This window comes from Myotis davidii, unplaced genomic scaffold, assembly GCF_000327345.1.
Source record: "Myotis davidii unplaced genomic scaffold, ASM32734v1 scaffold205, whole genome shotgun sequence".
Taxonomy (NCBI): Eukaryota; Metazoa; Chordata; class Mammalia; order Chiroptera; family Vespertilionidae; genus Myotis; species Myotis davidii.
In genome coordinates this window covers 1567906-1591562 of record NW_006297573.1, presented here as the reverse complement: position 1 = coordinate 1591562, position 23657 = coordinate 1567906, and the positions used below count along the sequence as shown (strand labels likewise).

The window sequence follows — 23657 nt, the reverse complement described above, 5'->3', positions numbered from 1 at the left end:
AACAGTTTTTATGCTTATAATACATATATTTAAAAAGGAAGAATAATTGAAAAAAGGAGCCAATCATTCAACTCAGAAAAGTAGAGAACAATAGAACAAACCTGAAAAAGTAGATGAAAGGAAATAATTCTAATATATAAAAACCCTGGGTCCATCACATCTGCAACGACTACGAGGCTCGATCAACCCGAAGTCAGTCCTGCAGTCAGCGCTGACTGCTATGGCTGCAGGCATGTTGACCCAGCACTGACTGCTGAGGGGGCTGTGAATCAGGCCCAGAGAGAGGCCTGAAGAGAGAAGCAGGGTCTGATCTGTAGCCTCTGTGGCAGCTGTTGATCAGCACTTGCCTCTCTCTTTAGCTCCGGGCTTGGTCAGCAGCCACGCCTCCATTTCTCTCCAGGCCTCCACCTTTCTGATCATGCCCCATTGATAGGCCCAGAGACACTGACTGGCATAGAAACCGGCCAATCAGAACCAAACCTGGGTGAAGTGTGAGGGGCCAATGGCTTTCTAGGAGGCAGGGCTTTTGACGCTGACTGACATAAAAACTGACCAATCAGAACCAAATTGGCTGGCAGAGGAGGGCAGTTTGGGGCGAGATCAGGAGGCAAGGCAGTTAGGGGTGATCAGGCTGGCGGGGAAGGGCAGTTGGGAGCAATCAGGCTGGCAGGGCAGGGCAGTTGGGGGTGACCAGGCTGGCAGGGGAGCGGTTAAGCGGTGTCAGGCTGGCAGGCAGAAGCAGTTAGGGGCAATCAGGCAGGCAAGCAGTTAGGAGCCAGCAGTCCCAGATAGTGAGAGGGATGTCCCAACTGCAGTGGACATCTGGCAGTTGGACATCCCCCCAGGGGTCCCAGATTGGAGAGGGTGCAGGCTGGGCTGAGAGACACCTCCCCTAGTGCATGAATTTCATGCACCGGGCCTCTAGTGGTAGATATGAACAGAGATTATTAATAGAAAACAGGCAATAATAAAGAAAAGCAACAAAATTAAAAGAAGGTTTTTTGAAAAGACTGATCAAATAGTAGTCTCTGGCAAGACTGATTTTTTTAAGTGGAAGAATGAACACATGATACATATTTCAAAAGAGCTGATAAACTAATATTAGTTTAACTATATGATTGGCAATTTGAGATATGTGCACCAAATGCTTCTTAATGTGGCCCACAATCTAATTTGGATGAAAGATTTTAAAACATCATTCTGTTGCTTCTCAAATATTAATGTTTTAGCATATAAAATGCAATTCCAATATTCTCATTGATACCTTTCTATTCAATAATATACATAATATTTTAAAAATACTATATTTTCTTCTATGGGACTCAGTAAAGGTATTTTGAATTTTAAAAAGTGCCATTTACATTGTTATTTTTCCATGAATTAATTCTCTAAAAGGTTCTTCACTCTCCACACTTGTTTACTAATATTAATTTGATTAACTAAAATAATAACAGGACTTCGTTTGCCTTATAGCCTACAAACTCCAATTTGATCTGGCAAACTGTCTTAGAAAAAAGTTGCTAACTAGTAGTGACACCTTACACAAATAATTTGAATCTTTCTGGGTCAATCAAGGTTTTTCTCAAGTCATAACTTTTGATTTGGAATTAAATGATGCTATAAAGTATGTGTATCTATCTAGTAGCATCATGATACTAGCCTAAACCTGTTTGAACTTTAATCTATTAGTAAAAAAGCATAGCATTGTGGTTAGGAGCACAGCCTTTGTAGCCAGGTGGCGGGGTTTAGATCCTGACTGCCATCTACTAGCTTTAGGGACTTGGATAAATTATGTAACCATTCTGTGCCTCTATTTCTTCATCTGTAAAATGAGAATAAGAGTGACTGCCTTAGAGTTGTACAGATTGATTAGTTAATATACGTAACATTTAAAACAGTGCCTACTCCTAAAAATATTATATATTAGCCATTATCATCATCATCATTGGTTGTATTTCTAAATGTTATGATCTGTTGAAAGCTATCCTCATTAGTTAGTGAAAAGGCTCCCTGGAGCCTTACTGGAAAGTCCAAATACAATTTTGAATGGAATCCAGATTTAGTGATGGCATGTTTATTACCAGTGTTTTGCAAAGTTACATTTAAAGGAAATCAAGTACACAGGTAATATACTGGTGATATAACTGTTTATTACCTAGCAAGAAAAAGACCATATAGAATCCACAGCCCTTTAGTGTATGTTCATTGCTAACAGAATGGAATGAAATAAAGGAAAGTAATTATTAAGTAACTAGAAGACTCTTAATGACATTAGAGCAGTGGTTCTCAATGTTGGCTGCACATTAGAATCACCTGGGAATCTTTAAAATCCTGATTTCTGGGCCTCATCCTCCGGAAATTCTGTTTCTTTGTTACTAATGTTGTGGCCCCACTCCATAACAAAGAAACAGAATTTCTGGAGGATGAGGCCCAGAAATCAGGATTTTAAAGAGATTCCCAGGTGATTCTAATGTGCAACCAACGTTGAGAACCACTGTAATGTATTAGAGTCTATTCAAGTCTTTGATGACTGGTCCAGATGTTATTCTTTGTGACATTAATACTCCTCCTATTTAACAATTGGAAATATATATCATAAACATAAGCCCTTCCATGACAAGATTAAGATTAATGCTGTTGATTACATTTTATAGGATGAGATTTGATTGATCCTCTTACAATAATAAAAATGTATAGAAAGGTATTGAACAACTGGTGAAATCTTAAATAACGCATTCTTTTACTGTTTCTCACCTAACATTACTGACTGGTGCTAAAATGTGAAAATTAATTATAAGTTAAAAGGACAGAATAATTTATTTTATTTATTTTTTTAAATATGTTTTTATTGAGGGTTGTTTGTGTGTGTGTGTGTGTGTGTGTGTGTGCTTTGTTTATTTTTTTTAGAAAGAGAGGAAAGGAAAGGGAGTGAGAGAGGGAGGGAGAGAGAGAAAAAAACAACAAAACATAGATGAGAGAAAGAAACATCCATTGGCTGCACACCCCTTCCTGGGGTTGGAGCCTGAAACTTGGACATGTGCCCTGACCAGGAATCCAACCAGTGACCATTCGGTGCATGGGATGATGCTCAATCAACTGAATCACACTGGCCAGGACTTTTTTAAAATTTGTATTTATTGATTTTAGAAAGACATTGGAAAGAAGAGAGAGAGAGAGAGAGAGAGAGAGAGAGAGAGAGGAGAGAGAGAGAAACATCAATTTGTTGTTCTACTTATTTATGCATTCATTAGCTGATTCTTATATGTGTCCTGATCAGGGATTGAACCCGAAACCTTGGTATATAGGAACAAAGCTCTAACCAACTGAGCTACCTGACCAGGGCAAGAACAGATTAATTTTAATATTTAATTGGGGAGCTTTATTGAATGTAGACAGCACAGTACAAAATTCAGGAAATTAGTTAATATTAATTTTCTAAATAAAATTTAATATGTATCATGGATTTTCACTTGATACAAGTGATTTTCTACAAAACATACATTTCCAGCTTAATTTTTTCTTTAGAGAGACAGATTTTAATAGACTTATTTCCTCAAAGTTCTCCAAAATCATAAATGTTACCTTTTTACCCTTCTATCCTTCATTAAATAAACTCTTAACCATATTAATTTATTCTGTTTGGAATTTAAGGATACAGACAAGTCATATAATGAAAAGTTAAACAAAGGAGGTAATTAGTACTTTAGCAAAATTTCTAAATCATAAGTTTTGCTTTTTGGCATTAAAGTCTATTTTGAAATGACAACTTAGTTACGATATAATTTTTTGAGAGAAAGCATACATTAAAAGCAACAAATGTGGAAATTATTATTAATCAGTTTCTGAATGACCTTACTCAATAAAATTATAAATACCAGAGCATAGAAAATATATTTTAAATACGTTTCCCCCTAGTAATAGGAGCAAGTAAGATTAATGAAATAAAAATTAAATGAAGAAAAAATATAAACCAGTATTGGAAAGTCTATTCCAGACAATCTATTTCTTAATATGTTAATAAATTACATTTGAAATTTTTTAAAAGTTGCTTCACTTTACCTCTATATTTGATTTCATTGGGAAGTATTGGATCCTTCAACAGTGTTTGCCTACAGCTATACTGTTCGGTACATGTAGATATAGAGCATTTAGAATGTAGCTCATCTGAATTGAGATGTGCATAAGTGTAAAGTACATACCACATAGCAAAGATTTAGTGTGAGAAAAGAATATTAATAATTATCTCTAATCATTTTATATTCTATGTTAAAATTATATTTTGGATATATTGGGTTAAGTGGAATATTAAAATTTATTTCACCTATTTTTCCTTTTTAAAAATTTTTAGATTTTAAATTACGTTAAGTGACACATTATATTTCTGTTGGCGAGTCAGATAGTTTTTCGCCATACATTGTAGGAAACAAATTTTTAGAAAAATAATGAAAACATTGAGTAAATAATAGTTCCTGTGCCAATTATTAAACAAATGGAATTATATAAAAATATGTAGTAGTATGTGTGGGGAGGGCAGGGGGTGTTATCATTTATACATTTAGAAAATGATTTCACTTTTCTATTTGATTTTAGAAATAAAGAGTTTGGATTATTCATTAATTTGCTTGTTTATTCATTCAATAAACATTTATCAAAGGCCACATATGTAAGACACTGAGAATATTTATGCTATTGTGTCCTCAAATACTTGTTATACATCAAGTATTTTTAAAATATGTAGTGTATATTGTACTATAAAGTACTATAGAACAAACAACTAAATGGTTAGCTCATTAAACAATCATTTACTTGACCTCTAATAAGTGTAAACATCATGTTCTACTAGAGCTATGAAATCAAACATAATTTAACCCTGCACACATATGAAGGATACCTTAGTTTTTCTAGTTTTCTCTTCAATATACTAAGCCCCAGTGGACATTTTTTTCAAACAATTGTTTTTCTCTATATAATGTCATCATGGATAAAAATAGAATAATAATAAATGAAAAACATAAAATAGTTATTGGGAAGTTATCCATAATAGTGAATTTTTTTCTCATAGCAAATTTCAGGATACTTTTTCTTTTCCTACTTTCTTTTGTCTACCGTTTTATTTAAAATTTGGTGATCAAAATTTTATTTAAAATTTGACAATTTTCTCCTTACATTCTTCTTTTTATTGTACATGTATAGGAAAGAAAAAAAAATTGAATCATCTCAGTTTAACCCAGAGAAATATATCTACGACAAAAGATGATGAGTAAGTTTATTTTTGAAATAATATACACGTCTTGAAAGAAAAGGATCATATTTGTTAGTGATAATTTAAGAGAAATCATTTCTTTGCAGACATTAATAAATAGTCATACCTGAGTTGAAGTATTCTTTCTTAGAGAAGTAAAATACTTTATTTGTGATGTGTTTTACAATGTTCATATGATGGTGATATATGATACCTTAATTTTAATACTCATTGAGCCCAGTTTTCCCAGCCTATATATAAGAGACCAGCTTAAGGTAAAACTGAGGAACACACTCTTTTCAGATTTACATAAATCAGACTTCTACATTTATGTTGTCTGGGAACACAATGCCTACCAAATAGCTGGTTCAAGAGCTAAGAATACAGTGAAGCCAGCAGAGTAAGGGATCTAGAGGAACCTAGAAGGCAACATGCCAGCAACCAATCATATTCATATTGGACTGCCAATGGTGCCTTGGATGAAGTCATTATCTGCAGAAAGCTACTGCTTATATATTCGGGAAAGAATATTTGTTCACTGAGGCTAGAAAAATTGAATTAAGAACAGGGATTAAATTTTCAAAGTAAAAAAAAAAAAATTAAAAAAAAAAAATTTTCAAAGTAGTAGTTCATATGTTCAGCTCATTTACCCTTTTAGCTATATCTTCTGTGTGCCACACAATATGATGGGTGGATAGACATGAGAAAAATGAAGTTTCTACCCATTGTGAGATAATGGTCTTATGTTAATACTAGAGGCCTGATGCATGAAAATCATGCAAGAGTAGGCCTTCATAGCCCCGGCTGCCTCAGCCCTCTCGGCCCCAGCTGCCTTGTGGCCCCATCCCCCACCCACTGGTCATTCCGGAAGGTCATTCCACTGTCCAGTCTAATTAGCATATTAGCTCTTTATTATATAGGATACCTCCCTCAACTTATAAATGGGTTGTGGGTAATGTTTCAAAATGTTTTTAAATCATTTAGTGGAACTCAGAATGAATTTTTCATATAAATAGTGTTGTAATTTGTAGTTATACCCCTAGGTCAGGGTCACAAGTCAGTTTTTTTACATAATGTAGCTAAACTGCTTTAAATAAATAGAAAGTGAGTGCCATTTAGAGTACAATAGTGATGCCGGGAAGAAGTTCTCAAAGAAGTCCCCTTGTTTGGCATCTCCTACATTTATCACTGTACCCCTTTATTTGCTTTTCCTAGCTGCTTTCCCTAGCCATGTTCCCCCCAACTCCAAATATTTCCATGTGCCCTATCCCAAAACATTTTTGTTATAAATTACTACTCTTTCCTTACCCTAATCAAAGTTCCCATTTCCTCAGTGAAATCTATCTCGACTAGATATTATGAGAAAAGCATTTTTTAACTTACTATATTTAAAAATAAACAATATAGCTACAGAGTAAAAAAACAACCTCAGGCCCAGCCAGTGTTGCCCAGTGGTTTAACGTCGACCCACGCACCAAGAGGTCACCGGTATGATTCTTAGTTAGTCAGGACACATGTCTGGGTTGTAGGCTTGATGCCCAGTGGGGGGCGTGCAGGATGCAGGCGTTTGATGTTGATATTTCTCTCTCATTAATGTTTCTATCTCTCCCTCTCCCTTCTTATCTGTCTAGAAATCAATTTTTAAAAACCACTTGTATTTTTTTAAAAGTCTCAATTTGTACAAAAGGACATACAGTGAAAGCCGATGGCAATTAAGACTTTCTGGATCATATATAATCTTGTATTTGAAAGCACTTAACTGCTAAACCAAATGACTATCTAATACAATAGTATGAAGTATAACAAACTTAGAAGTGAAAAGAGGCAATGAAGGAGGAAATGTTTTTGGACAAGAGTGATACCATGTAAGCAAGCCAGAATTACCTGCTGCTTTCCCCCTAAAACAGTTCCACTTAATCTAACTTTTTATAGGTTTTTTTTCCTTCTTTCTTTTTCTGAACCTATCAATTTACAGCTCACGTTTTTTCAGAATAGCTCCTATGCATAGCTATTTGCTGAAAACTCTTGCAAGGAAGGTTGTGTTTGGCATGGTCTTGCTTAAGTAAGGACCCTGGGAAGAGATTTTTCAGGTTTAATTTAACTGTATATCCAGTGCCAAGACTGAATTTCAACTCAGCTAGTTCCACAAGCCACATGTGAATTTCCTAAATATCCCAAGTTAGAAACTCCTCTGATAAGGGGTCATGTCTGAGCTGAGTAGTTTCAAGCTGCCAACACAACCAGCCTCCTCACACTCTGATAGATATTCCTTTAATTTAGAAATCTACCGTGTTAGATAAATGATTGATTGTTGAAGTTGTTTCCCTTCTTTTTTGTTTACCCAATTAGTAGATTGCCACTGTTTTTGCATTTTTTTATATTTTCGGCTTTTGTAACTTAACTAATTTTTTTAAAGCTTATTTGGTCTAATAAGTATTTTTTAGTACCTAATGTTTTACTGAGCTTTTATGAATGCCACTTGATGTAATTTTGTATCATTGCACAAAAACTGAAATAAATTTCAAGTTTTAAAGCAAAAAAAAGAGAGAGAGAGAGAGAGAGAATAGGTCCTATATCAGTGAGCTTTCAAGTAGCAATTGGAAAGGAAGAAATAAAACTCTATTTGCAAAGGACAAAATAGATCCTATATATAGGTCATCCCAAAGAATTTACAAGAAGATACTAGATATAATAAATTCAGCAAAATTACAGGGTATAAGATCAACACACAAAAGTCAGTTGTATTTCAGTGTATATGCAGAACAGTTTGAAAAGGAAATTAAAGAAGCAATTCCATTTATATAGCACCTAAAAGAATAAAATACCTAAGAATAAATGTAGCTAAAGAGATGAAAGACTTATACACTTGAAATTACAAAGCATTGCTGAGAGTAATTACAGAAGATCTAAACAAATGGAAAGACATTTTGTGTTCGTGGGTAGGAACATTTAATATCATTAAGATGTTATGCCCTGCCAGTGTGGCTCGGTGGTTGAGTGTCAAACTATGAACCAAGAGGTCATGGTTCAATTCCGGGTCAGGGCACATGCCCAGGTGGTAGGCTTGATCCCCAGGAGGGAGCATGCAGGAGCCAGCCGATCAATGATTCTCATCATTGATGTTTCTCTCTCTCTCTCTCTCTACCTCCCCCTCCCTCTCTGAAATCAATAAAAATATTTTTTAAAAAAAATAGATGTTACTACCTCCACCCAATATGAATCTACAGATTTATTATAATCACTATCAAATTCCATCATTTTTTCCAAAAATGGAAAAGCCTGTCCTCAAATTCACATGAAACTATATGGGTAGAGATCAAAGACATTATGCTATGTGGCATAAGTCAGGTGGAGAAAAACAAATACTGTATGATATTACTTATACAGTAGGTCCTCGGGTTACGTTGGAGATCCGTTCCTATGGCACAATGTAACATGATTTTTGCCGTAAGTCGGAACCCACCTATATAAGCACCTATGTCACTGACATAGCACATACACACAGCAGTAATGAAGTGAAACAGTAAAAAAAAATTAACAATTCCCGACCTTTACTTGTGGTAAATAAATCTAAAAGAAAGATAACAATTCCTGACCTTTACTTGTGGTAAATAAATAATAAAAAACATAAAGCACATACATGTACATACGTCAAAATGACAGAACTTTTTTTTTTATAAATAAATGGGAGGTGGTGACGTAATCACGAAACGACATATGTCGAGTCCAGCGTAACCCGAGGACTGTCTGTATGTAGAATCTTAAAAAAAAATCACTCGAAAGGACAGAATAAAATATTGGTTGCCAGGGGATGGAGCATGGGGGATAGAGTAGATGTTGTCTAAGGGTCTGAAACTTAAGACAAGTAACAAATAAGTCCTAAATGCATAGTGAATATAGGCAATAATATTTGTTAATATAATCTTCAAACGTGCTAAGTCTAGAGCTTAATTATTCCAATCACTAAGAAAAAATGATAATTATGTAACACTGGAGGCCCGGTGCACAAATTCGTGCACCAGTAGGGTCCATCAGCCTGGCCTGCGGGATCGGGCCAAAACCGGCTCTCTGACATCTCCTGAGGGTCTTGGATTGTGAGAGGGCACAGGTTAGGCCAAGGGACCCCTCCGGTGCATGCAGGGGGCGTCTGCCCCCTGGTGGTCAGTGCACATCATAGTGACTGGTTGACTGGTCGACTGTCCGCCCCCTGGTGGTCAGTGCACGTCATTGCGAGCGGTTGAGCAGCTTTAGCATATCATTAGCTTATTACACTTTGATTGGTTGAATGGCTAACTGGACGACCGGACACTTAGCATATTAGGCTTTTATTGGATGATAGAGGTGCTAATTATCACTACAATGGCAATCTTATCTAGATATATAAAAGCCTAAGTGACTGGTTGACCAACTGGTCGTCCAGTAGCTATGACATGCACTGACCACCAGGGGGCAGATGCTCAACGCAGGAGCTGCCTCCTGATGGTCAGTACACTCCCACTGTGAGAGCGCTGCTCAGCTGACTATCAGGTGCCAGATGCTGGGCTCATGGCTGGCGAGCACAGCTGCAGTGGCCCAAGCCTATCCCGTGGAGACTCCCCCTGTGCACCCCTCCCCCATCCAGACTAGGACCCACATCGGGACTGACTAGGCGTGAGCCCGCAGCCACTTCTTGGTCGTGGGCGTGCCAGTATTGCCCTAGGACGGGCGCAGAGACTGCAGCGGAGCAGCAGCGAGCCTACCGAGTGTTGGCAGCAGTCGGCACAGCAGGACTGGGATGAGCACTACTACATCCCTCAGGGGCTGTACGTCTGCTGGTTTCAGTCGATACCCGCAGGCCAGGCCTAGGGACACCCGCCAGTGCACAAATCCGTGTACCTGGTCTCTAGTTAGAACATATAAATCTATCAAATTAACATGTTGTATACTTTAAATTTACACGTCAAATATATTTCAATTAAAAAAAACTGTAAATGACCCCAAATTATAGCCTTCAAAATTATAGCCATGGATGATGTGCCCAAAATTATATATATGTAATGTTTCATAAAGAAGGGAAGTATGATATAAAGTTATAGAAATGTTTAAAAATAAAAACCACTAAGGATTGTTCCAGAATGTTAAAATGCTAACTAGAGATATGTTCGGGAAGTAGGATTACAAGTGAAGTTTTTTTTGAGAGTGCCTTTGTATCTTTTTCACACTGGAATATATTAAAGCCATAAAACTTTTTTATTTAAAAAAAATCACCTTGTAACACTGATTCATAGGCTTAGATCTAGTTAAATAAGGAGATGATGGTCTGTTTGTGTTCTCAAACTGGTATAGTGGAGAATGGAATAAGCCAACTACATCTTGTAGATGAAAAGGGGGCTCTGTAATAAGTCTGACTGAAAGTAACCTTACAGGTTGATCTGATCATAAATTCCTAACTGGGCAGGTCATAGTGGGTTATCATGCCCCAGGACTGTAACTTCTCTAGTAAAAGATTTTTAATCCAGCCCAGTCTACTATTTTTGTGTATCTAGGTTAACACACCTTTGAGCTGTGGAACAGTTTTCTTTTCCAGACCCCTTGAAAGTTTACCCACCCAAAAGGAAGCACATAATCTTGTTAACTATCCTATACTTTTCTCCCACCTTTATGTAATCTTTTTCATGTTCCCTCCTTAATTACAAATGTGTAAAAGAAACAACAAAACTGTCATTCTCCGGGAGCATTTGAGATCAGGCTTCCCAACATGTTGCCAGTGTGGCTCAAATAAACGCTTAATAAAAATTCTCTACAAGTTTAGACATTTCTTAGGTCTACAATCTTTTCTCCTACTCAGTGGGAATGAGGAATAGCAAAACTCTAAAAGACAGGATGGTTGATAATATAGATTGTCTTGTAAAGGAATGAAAGAATGGAGGAGAAGCATTTACATCTCTAACCACTTTGAAAAAATGTAAAGAAAATGAATAGGAAACTGAATGTAAAATCCTTTTTCAAAAAAGAATTAAAGCTCTGAAAATGACTTGTGTTTAAATGCTTGATCATCTTGCTAAATACAATATTTTTCTTTATTCATAGATTAATGGTGTTGCTCTCTAAAGTTGAGAAATCATCAGAGGAAATCATGGAAATAACGCAAAGTTTAAGTATCACTCAGGTTTGCGCTTTTTTGGCATATTATATATTTTTTGATGCAATTGTAAATGGGATTGTTTTCTTAGTTTCCTTTTCTGATAGTTCATTATTGGTGTATAGAAATGCAATTGATTTTTAGATATTTATTTTATATTCTGCTACTTCACTGAATTCATTTCTCATTCCAGTAGTATTTTGGTGGAATCTTTAGGGTTCCCCACATACAGTATTATGTCCTCTGTGAGTAATGACAGTTTTACTTCTTCCTTCTTTTATTTCTTCTTGTCTGACTGCTGTGGCTAGGATTTCCAGTACTATGTTGAATAGAGTGATGAAAGAGGACATCCCTGTCTTGTTCCCCATCTTAAGGGAAATGCTTTTAGTTTTTGCCCATTGAATATGATGTTGGCGCCTTGCATCCCAGAAATAAATCCCATTTGATTATGGTGTATGCACTTTTTAATGTATTGCTGGATCCAGTTTACTAATGTTTTGTAGACGGTTTTATCTTCTATGTTCATCAGAGATATTGGCCTATAATTTTCTTTCTTTGTAGTGTTTTTTGTTGTTGTTGGTTTGTTTATTTTTTACTTTTGATGGGAATACAGATTGGTGATGACTGCTTCAGTTTCACTAGTTGTAACCTGTCTATATAGATTCTCTAATTTCTCCTGTTTCAGTTTTGGAAAAGTGTATGTTTCTAGGAATTTTCCACTTAGTCCAGATTGTCCAATATATTGGCACATATGGCATATAATATTTCATAATTCTACTATCCCATTTGAGTACAGAGAATAGGAAAAAAGCCCCAGATTGGAGAATCCCAGGAAAGAGTTTGCAGGGGATATGTTTAATTTACTTTTCATGGCAGTTTCTTTTCTTTTATGAACATGAATAAACTATAACATTTTAGTAATACCTATCTTTTTCACATGTAAAAGTAAATTTGTAGATTATGTTTAGTCTTTTTAATTAATAAATTATTTTTATGCAAGCATTTTAAGACTCACAATAGTTGACCTACCAGAAAATTTCCTACCATAGAGTTTAAGTTTTTCAGATGAAGGAAATAATATTTTCATTAGAGTTGTCAGTAATACTATATTTGAAGAGAACTTACTTAACTCATTTAAAATGACTTTCTTTTAGGCTTTGAAGGACAGTAGAAAGCTTCATAATCTCATTGGTATCTCTTATGGACCATGTTTCTTAAAAAGAGAAATGAAGAAAACGAAAGAACTAAGTAAGAAGACTATGAGTTTACAATGGTGTCTCTCCATTCCTTGTTTGTAAGCTTAGATAAATATTTTAATATTTTCAACTTTAGCCATAAAGCCTATTTAGAGATAAGCCTATTAATTTTCCCAAATTTAAAAGACTTCTTTATTTTTTTTCCAATATTCTTTTTTTTATCTTTATTTTTGAAAGTGTTACATATATATTCCCTTTTCCCCCCATTGGCCTCCTCTAGCCCACCCCCACCCCAGGCTTTCACCACCCTATTTTCTGTGTCCATGGGTTATACATGTGTACATGCGAGTTCTTTGGTTGATCACCTCCCACCTATTCATCCTCTCCCACCTTCCATCTGAGATTCCACACTCTGGTCCATGCTTCCAAGTCTCTGGGTCCACTCCGTTCAGCATTTTATTTTGTTAATTAGATTTCACATATGAGTGAGATCATGTGATACTTGTCTTTCTCTGACTGGCTTATTGCACTTACGGTTCCTCCATGCTATCTCAAAGGCTAAGAGGTTCTTCTTGTTTACCACTGCATAGTATTCCATGGTATAAATGTACCACAGCTTTTTTATCCACTCATTGATAGACTTCTTTATATATATCACTACTGGAAATGTGATAGAAATAGTATTTAAAGAATAAGAAGCCTCATATCTTTTACCCCAGGATATGTTATTTCAGGGATTCCTCTTTAATGTAAAGGGAAAGAATGTACCTTCAAAACTGTAATTGGAGTTTTTTTTATGTGGTGCTCATTCTTTAAATATACAGACAGTCCTCGGGTTATGTCAGACTCTGTCGTTTTGTGGTAACGTCGCCATCTCCCATTTATTTATAAAAAAAAAAGTTCCGTCATTTCAACGTATGTACATATGTACTTTATGTTTTCTATTATTTATTTACCACAAGTAAAGGTCAGGAATTGTTATCTTTTTATAAAATTTTTTTACTGTTACCTTCATTACTGCTGTAGATGTGCTCCATGTGAGGGACGTAGGTGCTTATGAAGGTGGGTTCCGACGTAGGAACGGATCTCCAACATAACCCAAGAGCCTACTGTAGTATGATAAAGTACTGCATTTTGTGTTTGCTACCTATGCATATGTATTACTTTGAATTTTTTTTGACGAAGTTTATTCCAACATGAGAAATTATTCACGTTCCATGTTAATTCATAACATTTTTTTCCTTCTAGTGACAAAAGTAATAAAACAAAAACTGTTTGAAAAGAAGAGTTCAGAACTTTCTAACAAAGGTAAAAAGTTGTATTTTAATTTATTATATAAAAATAATCCTTTCATCTCATTTTACCATTTAAAAACAATCATTATGAGTCTTTTAGTGTACTCTCAGAAGACCAGGTCTGAAGAGCTCAACTTCACTGATGACTGAACTTTTAAAATATCTTTTGAAATATAAGTTTCAGTTTAAGATTTGTAGTTTTATTAAAAGTTCTGTTTTGAGAATCCAGATAAATGGGGCAACAATGCATTAATATATAGCAGGTTTTAATGGTGAATTAGGAGACGCAAAGCATAAATTTACTTTGTAACCAGTGTTCTGAAAACTTTCAGATCATTAATGATGTTGAATCTACTGTTAACTCTTATGCTTCTGAGCATTAACAGTACGGGTAATTAAATTAGCAGGTTTTAAGTTCCCATAACACATGCACATCCAACCTCAGTAAGCAAAATAATCATGGGCTGTTAAATATTAAAACCTTTTAACCAGCTTAAGAAGCATCATTTTAATATCACTGACATGAATGCCATTTAGCAATCTCTACTAAAAACTAGAGGTAGGCGTGGCAATGCGTGGGTAGGCCATGTTTTAATCTATCATTTTTGAGTACCAATGATGACTTTTGAGGACCAATAATTACTATGATTATTATCCTCACAGCAGCTCTGTAAGATAGCTGCTATTATTGCCATTACAGATACGGAACAAGGGCACAGAAAATGTTAAGTAACTTGTCCAAACACTGCTACTTAAGTGTCAGCGAAAGGATTCCAACTAAAGACCAGTCTGATCTCAAAAAGTATGATCTTTTCATTATTCCATATTGCCTCTTCCTAAAACAAATCAAATCATCCAGTTATCCCAGCTTTCAGATTCAGACATGAAGCATAATTGAAACTGGTTCAGCCAATCTATTCTGTTAGACTGTGTTTTAGGATCTTTAACAGCTGGTGATGACTTTGCAGTGGAAAGCACTAGGATTCCCTGCTGGTAGGTTCCAGCTAAGTCACAGCAGGCCAGCAGAACCCCTCCTCCAGAACCCCTGTGGGAAGAGAGCTGAGCAGGCTTTCTGAGCTATTCAGTTGAGCAGCTAACTTCATTGTGATCCCAAGCATTTAAGAACATGATGGTAGCCCTTTTCTTAAAAGGCTTGAGATTTCTTTTCTCCTGCCTGGAGAACTTGATATATGGGTTTCAGTGGTTTCATTCTCTCCAAACGTGACAAGTTTTAGAGAATTATAATAGGAAATTGGAACATTTATTATTTCCCAGTTAGAAGAAATCTTGACTCTATATATTCTATGCCAATTGTGTGATTTTCTTTTAAATCTGTGATTTCCTGGGACTAATTAGAATTAGGCTTTACATACTTGGCTTTAGCCAACAGTTTTGGAAAAATGAGGTAGGGAAAATTATAGAATAAATAAGTGAATTTTCACTGCTGATAATTAATGGAGAAAATTTTCCAAAAGAATTGTTTCCTTCCCTAAACATTTATTAAGACATTAAATTTATTTCCATGTGTTAAACAATTCTTGCCTTTCAGTTATCCAGTATATACTGATTCTTTGTGTGTTTATGTATGATCGGTCTTAAATCTGTTTTCTAATATTTTAGGCATTAAAACTGATTTAGCCATTACCAAGTTTTCCCTAAGGACTAAGTATTTCTTCATGCATAGAGAGGATTGTATCATTAAATCGTGTTTTTAAGTTTCTAATAAGCATTGTTTTTTGTTGTGGTTTAAATGAAAATTGAGTTAGTATGTACATAACTTACATTATATTTTAATATATATTGTATATACTAGAATATATGTCATCTTCCATTTCAGTTTCTTGGCAAGAACTACACTAGCTCCTTATATTTCCTAAGGTATTCAAACCTTCACTAACTCTTTACCTATTTCGAAGTAATGCCTGAAAAATAAGTCTGAAGTTTATTTTCTTTACAATTTGAGTTTGAAATATATTTTTAATTAATTTATTTTAGAGAGGAAGGCGGGGGAGAGAGAGAACATCTATTTGTGATTCTATTTACTTATGCATTTATTGGTTGATTCTTGTATGTGCCCTGACCAGGGATCAAACCCACAACCATGGCATATTGGGATGAAGCTCTAACCAACTGAGCTAACTGACCAGGACTGAGCTATATGTTTTTACTGGGTGCTTATCTTTTTTTCTCTTTATGTGGTTCCTAGTATTATGTATATACTAGAGGCCTGGTGCACAAAATCAGTGAATGGGTGCAGTCCCTAGGCATGGTCGGCAATCAAAGCGCTAGCATCTGGCATGGAAGGGCAGGTCCCAGTTGACCTCTGGGCCCCCAGGCCCCCGTGAGCCCCCTTACGCCTGAGGCATGGTACCCAAGTCCCCACACAGAGATGCGGTAAGCATGGCCGGACGCTGCAGGCCGGGGCATACTGTGGGCCTCTGGGTCGCCCAGCAGTACCGCACAGAAGCTGTGTGGGCAGCATGCTCTCTCCCGGCCAGCCTCACCCACCAGCTCCTGCATGAACCCACGGGGAACCCAACCCGGCCCCTGTGGTCCCGGTGGCTGCTGCCCAGCTCACCCGGAAGAGGCCACGTGGATGTGGGGCGGGCTCCCAGCACCTGAGCACAGGGGCTTCCCCAGCACATGAGCCCTGGCATCCCAGAGGAGGGTAGCAGGGGGAGTGAGAACGAGCTTGGCGGATACCCTGCATTCTCACTGCACCTCCATCCCCATCACACCCGCCCCCAGGTAGCTGGCAAGAAGTCGCAGTGCATCACCTACACCTGTCACGTTCCACACCACCCCCTGGTGGTCAGCGCATGTCATAGCGAGCAGTCAAACTCCCGGTCTCCTGGTGGAATGACCACCCAAGGGGACAATTTGCATATTGGGCTTTTATTATATAGGATTTTTATTTTGGTGGCATATTTTGTTTTGTTTTATTTTTTGGTTAAAGTTGATGTGCAGCAAAACATGCACATATATATGTGAATTTTTTGCTAAGCTAATAACTTTAAACTCTTTCTATTCATACATTCATTTTAAGAGGACTTTGTTAGTTTTGTCCAATATCTCAAACTAGTTTGTTTATATGTTTCTTATTTGGAGACCTGGCCTTGAACATTTCTAGAAATTTCTACTTTTCTCTTTTGGTATGCTGTTACCTAGAATTGTCTAAATTTAAAAATGTTTTGTGTATCTTCATAATGTTGGAAAGTATATAGTTAGGAGATATATAATATATAAATCCAGCCCTGTAATATGTGTTAGATTTCTTTTATTAGGTAATTATGAAATGAGAATAAACAAATACTTGTTTCATTATCAAAAGAATGTCCTTCAGCCCGGCCAGTGTTGCTCAGTGGTTGAGCGTCAGCCCATGAACCAGGAGATCACGGTTCTATTCTGGTCAGAGAACATGCCTGGGTTGTGGGCTCGATCCCCAGTAGGGGATGTGCAGGAGGCAGCTGATCAATGATTTTCTTTCATCCTTAATGTTTCTATCTCTCTCTCCCTCTCCAGTTCTCTCGGAAATCAATAAAAATATATTTTTAAAAAAAGAAGAAGAATGTCCTTCAGATTCTTATAAAATTTTCCTAGGATAGTTAAAGTAGATAATACCAGGAGAATTCTAAGACTAATGCTGTAGTGGGCCCTTCAAATTGGTCCCTTAGTTGTATATTCTTTAAATTTCATTGCTGGCTTGTTTAGCATCAGTTGCAGTCTTTATTACACGCACAAGAGTATACTTGTAAAAATAACACTAATGTTTTAAATAAATAGGCATCTGACACCGATTCTTAAAACTTTATATAACTTATTAAAAAAATTGAAAAGAGTACACTGAGATTTTTATAGTTTTTAAATCAGGGGATGCCTTGAGTGTATAATATACTCTAGGTTTTTTATAGTTTGCTAACTACAAATTTCTTAAACAAAGGAAGGCTTCTTTTAAGTTACTTAGGAAGTAAGCCTAACTTCACTTTCCTTAATAATATTGGCTTTATGACTATTAGAAAAATAATGAAATGAAAAGTTCTTTTTCTATTACATTTGGATGTGAATTTTCATAATTATTTTTAATTTGTTATGCTGAACATTTAAAACATGACCATTCAATGGGTTGATAGAGACGGAATGTCACATTATCATCACATGGTAAGGCATAAAATTTACTTTACATAATCATCCTCAACTTAAAACAACTTGATACAAATATTCCTAAGTCAATAGATGGCATTATATAGTACTTAGGATTTTCATTTTTTCTGGAGATATTAGAAAATGCCATCATTGTTTGTCTGTGTCTACTACTTCCAGTAAACAAAATGTTTTTGAAAAGAATGTAAGCAAATTATAGAGCAGTTGCCAAGATATGAAATCTAGACACTTAACTTCAGTCCAAAACATATTTTATTATTTTTGAGAATAATTGTGTAGGTTGTAGTATGCATATTTTAAATGAAATGTTAACCATCTGAACTTTCTTTCTATTGTTCAAAAAAGTTGCTTGTTTCAGCTGTTTGTAATACAAAATATTTCAGCATTTCTATTGCTAGCCTTAAAAAGAAAAGCACAGACTATAATGTTTCTGTTTTCTTTAGCTAACTTAACTGTCTCTTACATTGTAAAATTCATCTTAGTTATAGGATTTTAAAGTTTTCAAATTTGTGGACTACAGGACAAATTTTAAACTTTTTCTGTTCTAAGACTATAAAATAGTTTGATATTGCCTTTTCATTCTAACCACCCACTGAAGTATTTTTCAACTTAAAAATATGTTGTTCTTTTTCCCACACAGTCTTGAAAAAAGTATTCATTATATCAGCTAAATAATTTTACTCCCAAAAGGGTGTTTTTTTCTGTTATATCTTAACAATTAAAGAATATTCTTTTTCGAACAAATGCTTAGTTTTAAAAGCACTGAAGTTTAATGTTTAGACATTAAGAGTTTTAGGAGAAACAACAAAAATTTCCTTTGTGCTTCAACATTCTAAGTTTATCAGAAGATTTGTAGAAAATGGAGATATTAGTTTTGGTCACACAGATATCCATTAATGTACAATTGTAGTCCTCAGCTCTTTAGGGTTCAGCTGTCATATAAGCTGTACCTGGGTTATACCTTTCCTTGTAATAATGATAATGCCCTTTTTTACATTATTTAGCACTGTTTGGGGGATACGTTTCAACTGCTTACTTGATATTTGTCTAGGATTTAAGGAAAAACTGCTTTATTACTTTTCACAGCTTTTTAAGTAATTTTTTCCATAATTTAAATTTATTTATATTATACTAGAAGTATGATAATTCTTATCTTTAAGTAATCATTTAAAAAAATTAAACCATAGACCTGAATTCATTTAATAGCAATTATGTGTTTAAGAGGTATAAATAACCTGCTACCAGACATTACAAATATCCAGGTGCTCTGTATGTGCTGATGACAACAAAATTGAAACGAAAGACTGTAATAATTCTGACTGGTTTTCTCTGCAGAAGATATTGATTATTTGTGTGTGGTGAGAGATTTGGAAAATTCAATTAAAGGAGTTGTGCAAAGGTTTCATAAATTTTCTTTCTACAGCGTGTACACAGACATTGTTGCGTATTAAATCAATGCAGCACTTCACAATATATTTTCTTTGAAACATAAAAATAAATAACATTTAAACAGTTCTGCTTACTACAGAAACAAATTTTATTTTCTGTGAAGCATTTAGTCATGTGCTATCACTGACTCATACACATTTGCCAGCTGTAACAAATTTTATAGACATTTTCTCCAGAGACATAGCTCACATACTATGAATTTTTAAATGAGCAAATGGTGAAGAAGGGATGTCAGCAATATAAAAATTGATCAGCTAAAAGATAAAAGCATAAGTAAAGAGATTTGTATGGTAGTCTTAATAGGTTTTATTAAATAAAAATACTATAAAAAGACAGTAATGAACAGACTGAAGAGTAACTGTTCTTGAGATGGAGAAAAATTATTCTGGCACATTTATTAGAAATTGCTTTTATGTCACCTGACAGTTGAACTTTTTTCCCCCATTTTAACTTAGAGTAGTCAGAAAAGCTCCTCAAAAAAAAAAAAAGTTAGTTAAATTCTCTAAGTGGTTTATATATTTTAAACACATATGTAGTAATATATATTTATAGTGTTATATAGCTAATTATATAGTTTAAAGCAGAACTTGTGTAATAAGTAAATGTTAGGTGGTTTTTTTCCTTCAGCTCAGACCTCACGTAGGAGGAAAGTAGTCATTTTAATTCATGCTGTTAACAAATTGGGACTCACAAATTGCTTCTCTCTCAACCTGGGGTGCTCTTTCTTTCTTCTCCATATAGTAAACTTCTGCGCATTCTTTAAGGCCAGTTTTAGGTGCCACATTCTCTGTGAGACTCTCCAAGCTAATATGCTTCATCTTCTAGGCTTCTACAACACTTGTCTGAATGTTTATAAATGTATCACGTTACAGTGTTGTGTATTGTGATTGTGTGGTTACAGGGCTCTTTCTGGGCTCTTCTCCACAAACAAATAAAAGCCATCTCTATATTGTAGCCCCGCAGCCTACTATAGAGCCCGGATAGAAGGTCCACAGTGCATGTTCAGTGAATGAATAAAAACAAATGGGCACTCTAAGAATTTTTTAAAGGAATTACCAAAATATTTTCAAATACTTACAAATTGCTGTCTCCTTAATGCCTCATTCACTCAACATTTATTGAATACCTACTATGAGCCAGGCACTCTTCTATACATTAATGAACAAGACAAGAATCATAGAAGCTAGCACAAAAGACAATTCTAATAAACCATAACCATACATTATAATAAATCTCTTGGCAGTTTTCATCCTAAATTTTTAAATATACATTCTGAAACAGAGTCAGGCAAATCAGTTGAAATGAGAATTTATAGCCCCAAAGCTTCTAATTATAATGTAAAATAAAACTTTATGTTTGGGCTCTTTATTTTAATTTCATTTTGATTCAGCATTTATTCTGCATCATATACTGTGACAACTTGCATTGAATTATTTTCTGGAAAAAAAATCTTTTTTCTTTCATACAGAGTTACGTCATCTTGACAGCTATGAATTCCTGAAGGCCATTTTAAATTGAGGTAATGCTTCACCTTTCTAATTAAGTATAATCTTGTTAAATTTCACTGCTTTGTTCAGATGGAAACATTTTATTGACAGCAAATTTGGTACTGTCTGTCTACAAAGAAAATAGGGCCATGTGCTTTGGAGCTTTAGTTGATTATATTTTATCTGTTCTGATAAACAGTAGGAGGGAAGTTTGACAAAATCTGTGAGTTAGAGACTGATTTTAAGAAAACACTGTTGATCTGACCAGGCTAAGTTTAATTCAGAGCAAGGATATCTAAGTAAATATAAAGAGGACACTTAATTGAGTACCTTTAGTAGAAATATCTAACCAGATACTGACTGGTGAGTTATAGGGCATATCTGTCTGAACAAGATATAACAAGTCTATCAATTTGCAAATGTGCTAAATTGATTAATTACATATTAATTAGTTGTTCCTTTTCTTTAAAACAGTTCCTGTGGATTCAGCAATACAAGTAAAATATGACATATTTCTAAATGGCTTATTATAACTTAGCCAGCTAGAAGCAACATGAGTCATGATGTGTTATTAGTGTTTACTATACCTGTAATTGAAGGTTCACATTAAGAACTACCATTATCCCAAACTTGGTGGCATCAATATTAATTTTCTTAGAAGCTAACCCGATGTTGCTGCTATCTCTTAGAAACAATGCAAAATGAAATAATTCTATTCTATTCTGAAAATACATTTCTTTGGAAATGGTATCTCAAATAATTGGTATCAGCTTCCTGACAAACTAGCTTCTTCTTAAAAAATCTGCCAAGCACCTTATATAGTAAATGTCACTTTCATTCATTAAATTGTTCATTCTGTTGTACACAACAAATAATAGCTTATAATAACAGCTAATATTTATTGAGCACTTTCAGTATACCAGGTACGGGTATAAGCTCTTCATAGATATCCCATTTAATCTTCACAATAACTTATGTGAAGTAGATATAGTTATTGTCTTTATAGGTAAGGAAACTGAGAAACAAAGAAGTTAAGTATTTTGTTTCAGAATTACCTAAGAGACAGGCAGGATACTAACCTGTGTAGTTTGGTGTCAGTCAGTACTCTTGCCCACTGTACTGCAGTAATCTGTGAATGTGAATGTCGGGTTTCACTACTGGTTAAAGGTTTTAGATCCTGTTAATCAGTAAGGATATCATATGTGTACACATGCAAACATGTAGTTATTATAGGGTTAAATCTTTTATAAAATTTCTGATCCATGGAAATCCAACAGAAAACTATTAGATGGTGATCATAAATACACATTCACAGTTACACATTGGACAAGTGAACAAACACATTTAGTGTGTGACAGTCTCATTAGTGACCTTTAGAGGAACTGAGAATAGCTTTGCGGTCATTGAATCTAGTAAAGATCATTACATATTAAGGGTGTTCTTCTGAGTCTTTAATTTGAGTAGTACTTTCAAAAAACTTAAAAGAATGAAGGTTGACCAACCAGGTAACTTCCTTTTCCGTGGGAAGCAACAAAGAGAAGTAACAGTGAAATGAAACTTGACTTACTTTTGAGGTATTTCCCTGGGTTCTTTTGACTGTGTTTTCTTTTCTCTTTGGGTACTTTCTTCATGATCTCATCCATTCCTTGACTATAGTTCTTACCTTAGTGTATATTATTTCCAAATCTATTTGTGATCCTCCTCCTGATAGAAACCCAGATCTCAGCTACTATACATTGTCCCCCAAATATGCTGATTTCATCCCCCCTCAACTGTTCTTTATTCTACCTTCTTAGGGTTTGTGTTCATCTAATGTTAAGGCTCAAAACCTCAAAATTCTGTCTCTCTTTTTGTTCCCACATCCAAACTGCTGCCATGTCATATCACTTCCAAAAATGTTTACTTCTCTTCTCCATGCCCACTACACTAGTTTATTTCTTCATTACCTCTCCTCCAGATATCATCATCCCCATTGTAACCTGCCTCTCTGCCCTTTGGTCTCTTTTCTATATAGCCTGTCTTACTGCTGGACAAATTATGCTTTAGAAGATATTACTCTACCATAGTCACATAAAATCCAAATTTAAAAACTCTCCCTGATCTGATCACATTGTGCCTTTCCAATTTGTCATAGTGCCTCAGTCATTCCAGATTATTTGCCATTCTCCAGACACATTCCTCATTTCTTTACCATTGTTCTTTTTTTTCTTTTTTTTTTAAATATATTTTTTATTGATTAAGATATTACATATGTGTCCCTGTCCCCACATCACCCCCCACCCCTCCCCCCCCCCGTTGTCCGTGTCCATTGGTCAGGCCTCTATGCCTGCATGTAAGTCCTTTGGTTGCTCTTTCCCCCTTACCCTCCCCTCCCCTACCCTCCCTCCCAAGCCCGACAGTCCAATCAATGCCTCTCCGTCTCTGGATCAGTCCTTGTTCATCAGATTATGTTGTTCCTTATATTCCACAAATGAGTGAGATCATGTGGTATTTATCTGCTCTCCAGTTCCATCCATGTTGTGGCAAATGGCAAGAGTTCCTTTTTCTTCTTCCTCTTCTTAAAGGATACCTTTCAGCATTTCATATAATGCTGGTTTGGTGGTGATGAACTCCTTTAGCTTTTTCTTATCCGTGAAGCTCTTTATCTGACCTTCTATTCTGAATGATAGCTTTGCTGGATAAAGTAATCTTGGTTGCAGGGACATT

At 35.4% G+C, this 23657-nt stretch overlaps 1 protein-coding gene across 2 annotated transcripts in view; it reads left to right on the top strand.

Moving 5' to 3' along the window:
* ITGB3BP (integrin subunit beta 3 binding protein) overlaps positions 1 to 23657 on the top strand; it is a 56927-nt gene that overhangs the window by 27760 nt on the left and 5510 nt on the right. The window contains exons 4-8 of one of the 2 annotated variants that reach the window (XM_006773228.2): positions 5194 to 5260; positions 11312 to 11390; positions 12518 to 12611; positions 13808 to 13867; positions 20933 to 20983. In XM_006773228.2, coding sequence (XP_006773291.1) covers positions 5194 to 5260; positions 11312 to 11390; positions 12518 to 12611; positions 13808 to 13867; positions 20933 to 20982 — 350 coding nt within the window. In that variant the 3' untranslated portion in view covers position 20983. Of the gene's footprint in view, positions 1 to 5193; positions 5261 to 11311; positions 11391 to 12517; positions 12658 to 13807; positions 13868 to 20932; positions 20990 to 23657 lie in introns of those variants that run through there. The other variant, XM_015570162.1, reaches the window with a different exon arrangement.